Source organism: Carcharhinus amblyrhynchos, chromosome 9 (assembly GCF_965287045.1).
Source record: "Carcharhinus amblyrhynchos chromosome 9, sCarAmb.v2.hapA, whole genome shotgun sequence".
NCBI classification, from domain to species: domain Eukaryota; kingdom Metazoa; phylum Chordata; class Chondrichthyes; order Carcharhiniformes; family Carcharhinidae; genus Carcharhinus; species Carcharhinus amblyrhynchos.
Window position 1 is genome coordinate 21,974,055 of NC_137332.1, and position 12,261 is coordinate 21,986,315.

Here is a 12,261-nt window from a genome sequence, read left to right on the forward strand (position 1 = left end):
GCAGTATAAATTTCACGATGGCACAGTGGATGGCATTGCTACCTCACAGCACCAGGGACCTGGGTCAATTCCTGGTTTAGGTCACCTTCTGTCTGGAGTTTACATGTTTCCCCGCGTGGGTTTCCTCTGGGTGCTCCGGTTTCCTTCTATGTTCTGAAAGACATGCTGGACATGCTAAATTCTCCCTCAGTGTACTCGAACAGGTGCCGGAGTGTGGCAACTAGGGTATTTTCACAGTAACTTCATTGCAGTGTCAATGTAAGCCTACTTGTGACACTAGTAAATAAACTTGTTGTTCCCCTTTTACAGTTGTAATTTTTTGCAAGCTATCCCGTTGAGTGCATGATGGAAAGCTTTGATAGCATGTCTCTATTTTTCAGCAGTAGTCTGTATTACCAAATGACAATTTTTGTTTGTAAATAGTATAGGAGTTTGTTTTGGATGATATTGTACTGGCTTCCTGTAATCAATAGCTAAAACAAATGAAAGTAGGGTTTTCTGTTTATTATCCTTAGCGCACTACTGGATCTGCCCAGATGTCAGGACAAAATATAAATACCTTCCAGTACGTAAGGCATGAAGCTTCACCTATTGGAACATTCTGAAACTGGGGAGGGGGGGGAGCAATATCTAAAGTACAAAGGGTAAAAAACTGTGACAACTAGTGTCTAAATAAATGGATTTGTAAGATTGTGATCAAAGTCATCTATTGCTGAACTCCAAACTGAGCAATGCACTTACAAACACAAAATAGGAGCAGGATTTGGCTATTTTACCACTCAAGCTTCCTCCACCATTTCTTTTTGTTCATGGGTTTAGGTGTGGTTGGCAAAGCCACCATTTATTACCCATCCCTCATTGCCCTTGAGAACATGGCAGTGATCCAACTCCTTGAACTCCAGCAAACTCTGTGTGTGAAGTCAGTTATCAGCCCGAGCAGGTGAGGACAGCAGATTTCCTTCCCTAAAAGGCATTAATGAACCAGACAGGTTTGAACTCCAACCCCTTTGCAATAAAGGCCAAAATGCCATTTGCCTTCCTAACTACTTAGGACCTGCCTTCTAGCTTTAAGTGATCCATGCACTAGAATACATAGATTGGTCTGTACTTCACTCACTTGCAGTCTCTCTCCATTTAGATAATCTGTCTTTTGATTTTTCCTCCCAAAGTGCATCACACTTCCCCATATTAAACTCTATTTGCCAGGTTTTCGCCCAATCTACTTGCATCCTGTTGTAGAAACACTATATCCTCATCGCAACCTGCCCTTCCACCTATCGTCATATCGTCAGCAAATTTGGAAACGTTATATTCTGTCCCTTTCTCCAGGTCATTAATGTAAATACTGAACAGTTGTGGGCCAAGAACTAATCCCTGCGGTACTCCATTAGTCACATCTTTCCACCCTGAAAAGGACCCGTTTATTTCAACTCACTGTTTTCTATGTGACAGCCAGTTTACAATCCATGCTAACAATTCCATGAGCTTTTACATTATGCACTAGCCTCTCATGCGGCACCTTGCCAAATGCCTTTTGGAAATCTAAATACACTACATCTACAAGTTTCCCTCTATCTACTCTCCCTGTTTTACCCTCAAGAATTTGAGCAAATTTGTCAAATATGATTTACCTTTCATAAAACCATGTTGACTAAGTTTGATTATATTAATTAGCTATTTCCTCTTTGATTATTAACTCCAGCATCTCGCCATTAATAAATATTAAACTAACTCACCTATAGTCCCTACCTTTCTCCCTTTTTGAACAAGGGAGTCACATTGGCTATTTTCCAATCTTCCAGCATCCTCTTGGAATTTAGCAAGTTACGAAAAATTTCAACCAATGGGTCCACAATCTCTGCAGCCACTTTTATTAAAACACCAGCCTGCAGTTCATTGGGTTCTGGTGACTTGTCCACCTTTAGCCCCTTAAATTTCTCTAATACTCTATCCCTTGTGATTGGGATTTTTGTAAGTTCTACCATATTATTTGAAATCAGCCCATCTGATATTTTACAGATATTTGCATTGTCTTCCACAGTGAAGACTAATGCAAAAAATGTATTTATCATATCCGCCACTTCTTTGTTTCCTGTTGTCAATTCACCAGCTTTGTACAGTAGAAGTCCCACATTTACCTTAGCCACCTGCTTCCTATTATTTATCTATAGAAACTCTTACTGCTTGTTTTTATGTTGCATGCAATTTTTCACTCAATTCATTTTCTCTCTTCTTATGAGCTTTTTAGTCTTTTGCTGCTGGATCCTAAAATCTTCCTAGAATTCCTAGGCATGGTGGCACAGTGTCTCACAGCATCAGGGACCCAGGTTCGAGCCTCAGGTGACTGTCTGTAGGGAGAGTGCACATTCACCCCATGTCTGTGAAGATTTCCTTCGGTTTCCTCCCACAATCCAAAGATGTGCAAGTTAGGTTAATTGGGCATGCTAAATTGCCCCTTAGTGTCAAGGGGATTTGCAGGATAGATGTTTGGGGTTATGGGGGGTAGGGCTTGGGTGGGATTGTTGTTGGTGCAGGCTCAATGGGACAAATAGCCTCCTACACTCGAGGGATTCTATGATTATGATTAATTCATTCAGTTTTTTTGCCGTTCTCCAAGTTTTTCCACTCTAGGTGACCGCCTAGTTTGCCTAGTGGTTGCCCCAGCCTGTGTACACAGACCTAGTATCACTTACTTCATAACTCAGCTGTTATAGTAATGTATTCAGTCCAATCAAGCTAATTCCTCAATAATATCCCTCAGATAGTATTCCTAAGACACATTTGTAAGATAACAAGAGTGCCAAATTCTCTGTTTTTGCTGTCAGTGGCAGCGGGGAGTTCTGATCAACATTGTCCATCTGTGGGAAGGTATCTGCCTAATTTCTGCGAGGACACAAGAGGAAACAACACATCTGTCTCTGTCTGTCTTTGGTAACTTGTTCTCTCCCATCAATGATAACACCTTCATGTGGTAATCCTGTGTTTGGTAAATTGTCTTCTATCCATATTAGTGATGTCTATGTTTGACTTCCTCTGTTAATAATAACACTCACATTGAATAATTCTTCTTTCTCAGTCTTAATCAGTGCCAATGTTTTATTTTTGAGATTCATTGCCGCCCTTCTCAATGACACTTAAGAGTCAACCACATTGTTGTGTATCTGGGAAGGCTGGAAGATTTCCTCCCCTGAAGGACTTTAGAGAGCCAGACTTTTTATTCAACAGTTCAATTATTTTCAAGGTCACAATTACTGATAATGGTGACACAATGGCATAGTGGTTTGCACTGTTGCCTCACAGTGCCAGGGATCTGCGTTCTAATTAGGCCATGGGTAACTGTGCGGGCTTTGCACATTCACCCTGTGTCTGCGTGCGTTTCCTCCGGGTGCTCCGGTTTCCTCCCTCAGTTCAAAGATGTGCAGGTTAGGTGAATTGGCCATGCTAAATTGTCCCTTAGTGTCCCGAGGTGCGTAGGTTAGGCGGATTAGCCATGCTAAATGTGCAGATAGGGTGAAGTGGAGGGCCTTGATGCGATGTTCTTTCAGAGATTCAGTGCAAACTGAATAGACTGGATGGCCTTTTTCTGCATTGTAGGGACTCTATGGTTCTATGGCCCTCTATTCCAGATTTATTTAACAACTTAATTTTACTTCCACAGATGCCTGGTGACATTTCCACACATTTCTTATGAGCACAGGGCTTTGGGTTATAAATCCAGTGACATAGCCAGTCTACCAACATGCGTATACCTTCTTCCTTAGCATGCATTGAGAATGTATGTGTTAACTCCCAAACTTCATCACTGTTTTTGTGTCAGTTAACTCTTCTTCTTCCATGATCGGTTCTTTCTAGTATTTGACAACTCCTCCTCCATCAGCAATAACCGTGCCAGTGGGTGGTGAGAACCCGCTGTGCCCTCAATTGGGATATCGTCCTCTGCTGTCATCATCATTGTCTGTGGCTTTCCACTGCCGGGTCAGGGAATTGTTATTTCAATGTGAAATTTACCATTCTTTTCAACTTGCAGCCGAATTCTACCCCAGCAAGCTCACAACTACGGTGAACAAGGGTGAAACAGCTCTGCTTGTAGTCCAGAGACTGAATGCAGTGAATGAGGATGTCATGTGGAAATGTAACGGTGAGTCAAACAATCCTACTCTTGAACTCTCTGTTCAGTTTCGTTTGCGGGGAGATTGGAATTGGATAGTTCAATTGGATGCTGTAACTGAGAAGAGGGAGTAATGTTCAGAGCAGTAGCAGGTAGAATTCCTGTTTGTGCAATTTGAAACCCGACAGGCAGAATGTAATGGAACTTGTTGGAACAGGAACGGTAGTGAGAAGTCCGAGAGAATTGGAACAGGGGTACCCGATGTCCAATGCCCAGAATCGAGAAAACTATCCTTATTTTGTTGGGGTTTGGTCGGGAAGAGCCTGACGTGGGAATGCCTCCGGCAATAGGATATCAATTTGGCCCATCTATAAGCCATTTAAAGTCAATTATCCCTCAGCCCACATGGATTAAATGATGGCTCAGGGGTTTGACAGGACTCAAATGCGTCTCCCACTCCTCCTGCAAAGTGGTCGCAGTTGGGGGAGTGGTCCCTTTGTGCAGGGGCACAGAGCCTGATTGAGGGACCTAACATCAGGCAAAGAGGATCTGCAAAAATCCACCCCCTGCCCTTGCATCCCACACCCTTCCACACACCAGCAAGCCCTCTCTCAAAAACCCCCATCCTGCCCCACTCACTTATCTCCAAGGATGATCCCTGGTGGAGGTCTCACTTCATCTAGGGAGCCCCTGTGACAGGAGTTAAATTCTACCTGACATGTGGTAAGTGAAGCATGCTTGTTGAAGGAAATGGCACCCCAGGCATACAATCTCCCAAAACTCCACCAACTGGATGGAGGGGGATTTCTGGCTGAGTCTGTTTCAGGCAAATCGATAGAGATCAGTCCCTGTTAGTCAATAACTCAATTATTATTGTATCATAAAAGCAAATGTGGATGCTGGAATCTGGAACCAAAAGAGAAAATGCTGGAAAATCTCAGCACATCTAGCTGCATCTGCAAGGAAAGAAAAGAGCTTTTTTTTAAAAGGTTATAGGGTCTGTTGCCTCCACCACCTTCCCAGGCAGTACTTTCCAGATTTCCAGTACCCTCTGAATGAAAAATGTTTTTCTCAGATCCCTTCTGAATCTCCTGCCCCTTACACCTTACTGTAGGGTAAGGGAATGAAAGATGAGTCATAGCCTTAGGATCAAGGGGAAAGGCAGCCGATAGAGGGAATAAAAGGCGCGAATGGCCAAACAGCAGACAAGCTGAGAATCATATATATTTATTGTGTCATGATGTACCAGAATGGTAAAAGACAAACCAATGGACCTTGGTTTTTTTTCAAGTTATTTCAATCTTATTGAAGGTTTGACCCTTTCCTTCTGACTCGTTGTTCCAATCTACCTGTTGTTTACCTTAGTGAATTCCTGACAAACCCTGAAGGTGTATAAAGGTCTATGTTTTCTATCTTAGGTACCTACTACAGTACAATTCATGTGAATGAAATAGAGAATGGGACAGTTTCCTTGAAGATTGAAAATGCGACTCCTTCTCACACTTGTGTTTATAGTACGACGACGCTCAGTGGGATTTTTCTGACAGGAGCGTACTTCAGACTGATTGTCCGAGGTAAGGCCTTGTCTAAATTTGGCAGAAAAATTGGATAGTTACACACAGACAGAGACAAGCCATTATATTAGACTAATAGATGTAAGTGGTAGCTCACTCAGATGTCTGCAAATATCCATTCCTACCATCTTTCTTTCACAGAACAAGAAAAGCACTGAGATTATAATAAAAAAAATTTAAATGAAAGGGTTATTACTTAAATTGGACTCATCAAAAGCTGAAATGTGCAAAAATTCAGGCCTTGTACTCTAACAATGGCATTGTATCATATTCCTTCAACGATTCCAATCTAAAACTTAAAACATCACAAAGATATAAAAAGACTATTTCGGATCATTAGAAAATCATATTTATCTTAAAGAATGCAATAAAGTAATGACTATACATTTTGACCAGCAATGGGTGCTGATATCTGCAGTAAGAGCTATTTTAAGGTATTTTCCTTTAATTTGACGGGGATATAAAGGCACATCTTTTGTCTCGCATTCTCGTCAGCCTGTGGGAGATATAGCCTGTGAATCTCAGTTGTGCGATGTGACAGCAGTACTAATACATGTGACAATGTGACAGTACTAACCAGGACTGAGCCACAAGTCAGTCTGCAGCTACAGTACTCCAGAGCACTAATTCCTGCAGGTAGAAAATTCTCCACGTGCATTGATATGAATCACCCAAACTGCCAACAACCATCCTACCGTTTTCTGGTTATTTTACCGCAACGAATAATTTTCCTTAATTACAATGCTAAAAGATGCTCATAAACTGTAATCATTTCTCATCTGAGTGACAGGTGTAAAATGATCGGGCAGCACAGTGGTTAGCAGTGCTGCCTCACAGTGCCAGGGACCCGGGTTCAATTCCTGCCTGGAGTTCCTATCTGTGTTCTCCCTGTGTCTGCCTGGCTTTCCTCCGGATGCTCCAGTTTCCTCCTGCAGACTGAAGATTTGCAGGCTAGGTGGATTGGCCATGCTAACTAGTCCCTTAGTGTCAATGTGATTAACAGGGTAAATATGTGAGGTTATGAGGATATTGGATGGGATAGCTGTCGGTGCAGGATTGATGGGCCGAATGGCCTCCTTCTGCACTGTAGGAATTCTATGAAAACCTGGAGACTCATTTTGAGCAAATGCTTCCTAGGCTGGAACTTTTTTTAAATTTGATTTATTATTGTCACATGCATTAGTATAGAGTGAAAAGTATTGTTTCTTGCATGCGATACAGACAAAGCATACCATTCATAGAGAAAGAAAGAAGAGGATGCAAAATGTAGTGTTACAGTCTTGGCTCGGGTGTAGAGGAAGATCAACTTAATATAAGGCAGGTCCATATGGGTCCCATTGTGGCTGGAAAACGCAGTGAGCTATGCCAAAGTCCATTGGTTTTGGCAGGACTGGAAAGTCCCACCGCTGGGCGAGGCCTTAGAATTCAGTCCCAAGAGTAATAATGTTGGCCCTGACTTAATTCTAAACTGTGTGAGGGAAATTTCAGATCTGAATATTAATAACTTCTTCTCAATTTTGAACTGAGCAGTTCTCCCCGTTTAATTCACCCCGTTTGCTTGGAAGGCTGGGAGTCGCATACTATGTTACACAAGGAATTCTCTGAATGAGAAGTTATTTTGTTTTGCAGTCTCCAGTGTGTAGCTGAAATAACAAGCAGATCAAAGGAAGCATGTTGTGCCCACACCTTAAAACTTGAATCTTGTTTATTGCATAAAATGGAATTTTGAAATATCACCAAGACACATGTCTAGAAATGTTGCACGAGTGTTAACTGTATTTCATTAAGTAGTTACTGAATAGTTATTGTACTTACATTATCATGTCATGTTACAGCCTGTCCGAATAAAAAATGGGGTACCGCATGTGATAAGGATTGCCCTGATTGCTTGAATGGAGGAATCTGTCATGAAGGCACTGGGGAATGTATCTGTGGACCAGGCTTTACTGGAGAAAACTGTGAGATTGGTAAGGAAACAAAATGAATAATATTGTGTAAAGAGCTTTTATAAATCAGTCATCTACATGGAACTTGCCTCAGTTTTGATAGTTAATGTGTATACCATACATCATATTCCTGGCCTGTAGACATGAATGTTTAGGACTGAACCACAGAGCTACAAGCCAACTACGCCCATAGAACTAAAACTATGTCCAATAGAAATCATTAGCGTGGTTACAGCAACAATGCTTTAGCCCCCACCCACTGATTTTAGTGGAAAATAACTTTCAGACAAAATAAATAATGATATTTCAGACAGTTTATTTATTTGTTAGTCACAAGTAGGCTTACATTCACACTGTAATGAAGTTACTGTGACAATCCCCTAGTCACCACACTCCAGCATCTGTTCGGGTACATTGAGGTAAAACTTAACATGGCCCATACACGCAACCTGCATATCTTTGGACTGTGGGAGGAAACCAGAGGAAACCCATGCAGACACAGGGAGAATGTGCAAACTCCATGCAGACACAGGGAGAATGTGCAAACACCACATAAACAGTGAACCTGAGGCTGGAATTGACCAGGTCCCTGGGCGCAATGAGGCAGCAGTGCTAACCACTGTGCCGGCGTACCGCTGTATATTTGCTTAGCAAAGACTTATCACCACTCAGTACAAACATACAAACATATGAACATATGTTTAGGAGCAAAAGTAGGCCATTCAGCCCCTCCAACTTGCTCCGCCATTCAGTAAGGTCATGGCTGATCTGTTTGTGTTTCTAATTCTATATTCCCATCTGCCCCAGATAACCTTTGATTCCCTTGCCTTACAAAATCTACATACCCTCATTTTAAAAATGTTCAGTGGGTCCACCTCCACTGCAGCATGAGGCAGAGAATTCCAAAGTCAAAAAACCCACGGAGAGAAAGATTCTCCTCTCCTCTGCCCGAAAAAGGTGATCCCTAATTTTAAAACAGTGCTCCCTAGTTCTGGGCTCACCCACAACAAGAAACATCCTTTCCACGTCCATTTTATTGATACCAATCAGGATAATCTACACTTCAATCAAGTTGCCCCACACTCTTGTAAACTCCAAAGGAAACAAGCCCAGCCTTTCCAAGCCTGCATCATGTGACAACCCACTCATTCCAGGTATCAATCTAGTTAAACCTCTGAACCATCTCCATGGAGATGAGACATTCGATCAATAGAACCAATCATACACAGCTTTTCATCCTATCAACAAATGTGTAAAGAGGTTAAAATGTGTGCAAATACCATGCAAATAAGAGCAGCAACGTGACACAGCACCTGGCACTGCTTCCTCACAGCGCCTGGCACTGCTTCCTCACAGCGCCAGTGACCTATGTTCAATTCTGGCCTTGGTTCACTGTCTATGTGGAGTTTGCATATTCTCCCCGTGTCTGCATGAGCTCCCTCTGGATGCTCCGGTTTCCTCCCACAAGCCAAATGTGTGCAAATTAGATTGACTGGCCTCGCTAAATTGACCCTAGTGTCAGGAGATTTGCAGGGTAAATATGTGGGGTTACAGTAATAGGACCTGGGTGGAATTGTGGTCGGTGCAGGCTCCATGGGCTGAATGGCCTCCTTCTGCACTGTAGGGATTCAATGAAATGAGTAGAGTTTGCTGATCTGTATTAGTTATATGTTAATACCCATTCAGAAATTCATTTTTGCACATCTAGATTCCCAGCTTAGCATGTGTGGCTAATACCTAACAATGTGCGTTCAACATTGTGCACATTCAAGAACTGCAGCGCTAGAACCAATATATTGTGTATTTCTGCTTTATACCAATCTACTTCAGACTATCCAATCTATTGTGCACTGCAGTAATACAATCCAGACCATTGTACACTAAACACCAACCCCAACACCACCTCACACAGCAGCTTATCTAGTGCTTCTAATGTGGGAAAAACATTATAGTGCTGTAAGAAAAAACTTGCTTAGCCAATGAGTGAGTTATGAAAGGAAATGAGAAAATGTTTGGTACAAGTGATGGGTTTTAAGGAGGCCAGACAGCCAGAGGAGAATGCCGGATTGTTGTTCCTGGATGGATAAATGCATAGCTGGGAAAAAAAGATACAAAGGAGGACAAAGTCAAGGGAATGGTGTGTTTTGTGGGATGGGGAAAAATTTGTAGGGCTGAATAAGGGAAGAGAGAGAGTGGGCCAGTCCATGAAGAAATGTAAACATGGCGTGGTTAATAAGTTTGCAGATGACACTAAGATTAGTGGCATAGTGGACAGTGAAGAAGACTACCTAGGATTGCAACAGGATCTTGATCATTTGGGCCAGTGGTCCGTGAATGGCAGATGGAGTTTAATTTAGATAAATGTGAGGTGATGCATTTAGGTAGATCGAATCAGGGCAGGATCAACTCATATTTAGTTGAAGGGAATTTCAGCTTATTCAATACTGGATGTCAGACAAACAGTCTGGCAACGCACAGGCATTTAAGGTTCCAAATACCATGGAGAGGTTCAATCTAGATGTTGCCAACATAAGCTCCACATTTGTAGATGTTGCCAAAATGTGACATGTTGATGAAAAAGTGGAGTGGACAAAAGCTAAATCCTTGAGTGTTTCCCGATATAGTAATGGGTGGGTGAAAAATTAAATAATCACTGAAGATACAGCCACAAAAATGCAGCTATGTATGAGTGGAATCAAACAAGGATAGTCGCAGTGAGCTGGATTGCCAAGGAGGGGATTCGGGTTCAATTGCTTGCTTGACGGTGTCAAAGGTTGTTGAGAGATCAAGAGAGCTGAGGAGGGTACAGGCATGGTCATAAAGGATATCATCAAGAATAGTCATAGAGGATAGTCATAAAAAATACCTAAAGTTACAATGTCAGCTCGCAAGATTGGCAGTTAATGGAAATGAGTTCAAGAGAATAAGGGACAGGTTGTAAGGACAAGGGGAGATGGGTACGTACTTGCTGGGGTTCAGGGCTAGAGGAGGAAGAGGACAGGGGGACATTAGTGTGAAAGGAAAATTGAGGGAAGTCACAGAGGCAGCTGAACAATGGATGCTGGTTTACTGACAAAGAAGTTTAAGGGCATATTGCATTTGAAGGTGAGGACGTAATGTGCAGGGGAGAGGGGTATAAAGGGACAGCTTTCAGTGGAGAAAATAAGTTCAATGGAGAGAAGAAGTTGAGTTACTTTTGATCGTGGAATCATTTTGACAGAGGAGAGTGAAGCCCATTTGCACTTGATGTGGTCCCGCCAGATCTGGTGACAACTAAATTAGCTGTGTGCTAGATATTTTCAAGCCTGCACCCATCAGAGTTTGAGGGGACGAGTATGGGGGTCATCAAAGGAGGACAGATGAATGAGGAAAATAGAAGGTTTTTCTGGGGCTAAACGTATCCAAGGTGGTGAGAGTGTTTGAAAAAATTAACATCTGTTGAAGTATGATGGCCAGTGGTTTCAAAAAAATCAGCTCTCACGCATTTGATAAACCACGCCGTGGAAGTTTCAGAATCTTAACAAGATCATTATCTGGTTTTCAGTCTGCGAAAGAGGAAAATTTGGTCGCAATTGCCAGGAAGACTGTAAACGCAAGAAGAGCTGCAGTGGATATCGGTTTTGTCTGCCCGATCCCTATGGGTGCTCGTGTGCAACAGGTTGGCGTGGGAAGAAATGCAGTGAAGGTTTGTATCTAAACAGCATCCACTTTATTGAGCTGCCTTGAAACCTTATTATTTGGCGGTCAAAACTATGATTTATAATGAAATGTTATGCCCAGGAAAAAGGAACGTATAAACATAAAGACCTGAAATTTGGTACTTGCATCGTAAAAATGTGAACAGACAACAAATTCTGAGCTCAAGCACAGTTACAGCACTTGACACTCATCTTGCTTCACCTCAGACACCATCGGGTAGGTTTTCCCTTCTCCCCACTCTCAAACCAAGGGATCTGAGTGTTCTCTGGGAGAGAGATTGGGAGAACTTACCCTCAAAACTCCTTGAATTGAATTTGTTTACATTTGCTCATCAGATGTGGGCATCACTGGCTATGCCTGCATTCACTACCCATCCCTAATTGCCCTTGAGAAAATGGTGGTGAGCTGTCTTCTTGAACTGCTTAAGTCCGTATGTTGTAGGTACACCAACAGCACTGTTAGGAAGTTCCTGGATTTTGACCCAGTGACATTGCAGGAATGGCGATATGTTTCCCAGTCTGGATGGTGGGTGAAATGAAGGGGAACTTTCAGGTGGTGGCATTCCCTTGTTCTTCTAGATGGTACAGATCATGAGTTTGGAAGGAGTCTTGGTAAGTTGCTGCAGAGCATCTTATAAATAATATAAACTGCTGAAACTGTATGTTATTGGTGGAGAGAGTGAAAGTTTAAGATGGTGGATGGTGGCTTGGTTGCTTTGTCCAGAATGGTATTGAGCTTTTTGAGTATTACTGGAGTTGCACTCATCAAAGTATCACACTCCTGACTTGTGCCTTGTAGATGGTGGACAGGCTTTGGGGAGTCAGGAGGTGAGTTACTCTCTGCACAACTCTGACCTGCTGTTGTATCCACAGTATTTATATGGTTTCTGTTCATTAGTAACCTCCTGAATGTTGATCGTGGGGGATTCAGCAAT

At 42.3% G+C, this 12,261-nt stretch overlaps 1 protein-coding gene across 2 annotated transcripts in view; it reads left to right on the forward strand.

The window, feature by feature from the left end:
* The window catches only part of tie1 (tyrosine kinase with immunoglobulin-like and EGF-like domains 1), a 98,547-nt gene that overhangs the window by 33,056 nt on the left and 53,230 nt on the right, over positions 1-12,261 (forward strand). For both annotated transcript variants that reach the window (XM_080195302.1, XM_080195303.1), the window contains exons 3-6: positions 4,028-4,138; positions 5,527-5,682; positions 7,518-7,649; positions 11,173-11,313. In XM_080195302.1, coding sequence (XP_080051428.1) covers positions 4,028-4,138; positions 5,527-5,682; positions 7,518-7,649; positions 11,173-11,313 — 540 coding nt within the window. The remainder of the gene's footprint in view (positions 1-4,027; positions 4,139-5,526; positions 5,683-7,517; positions 7,650-11,172; positions 11,314-12,261) is intronic.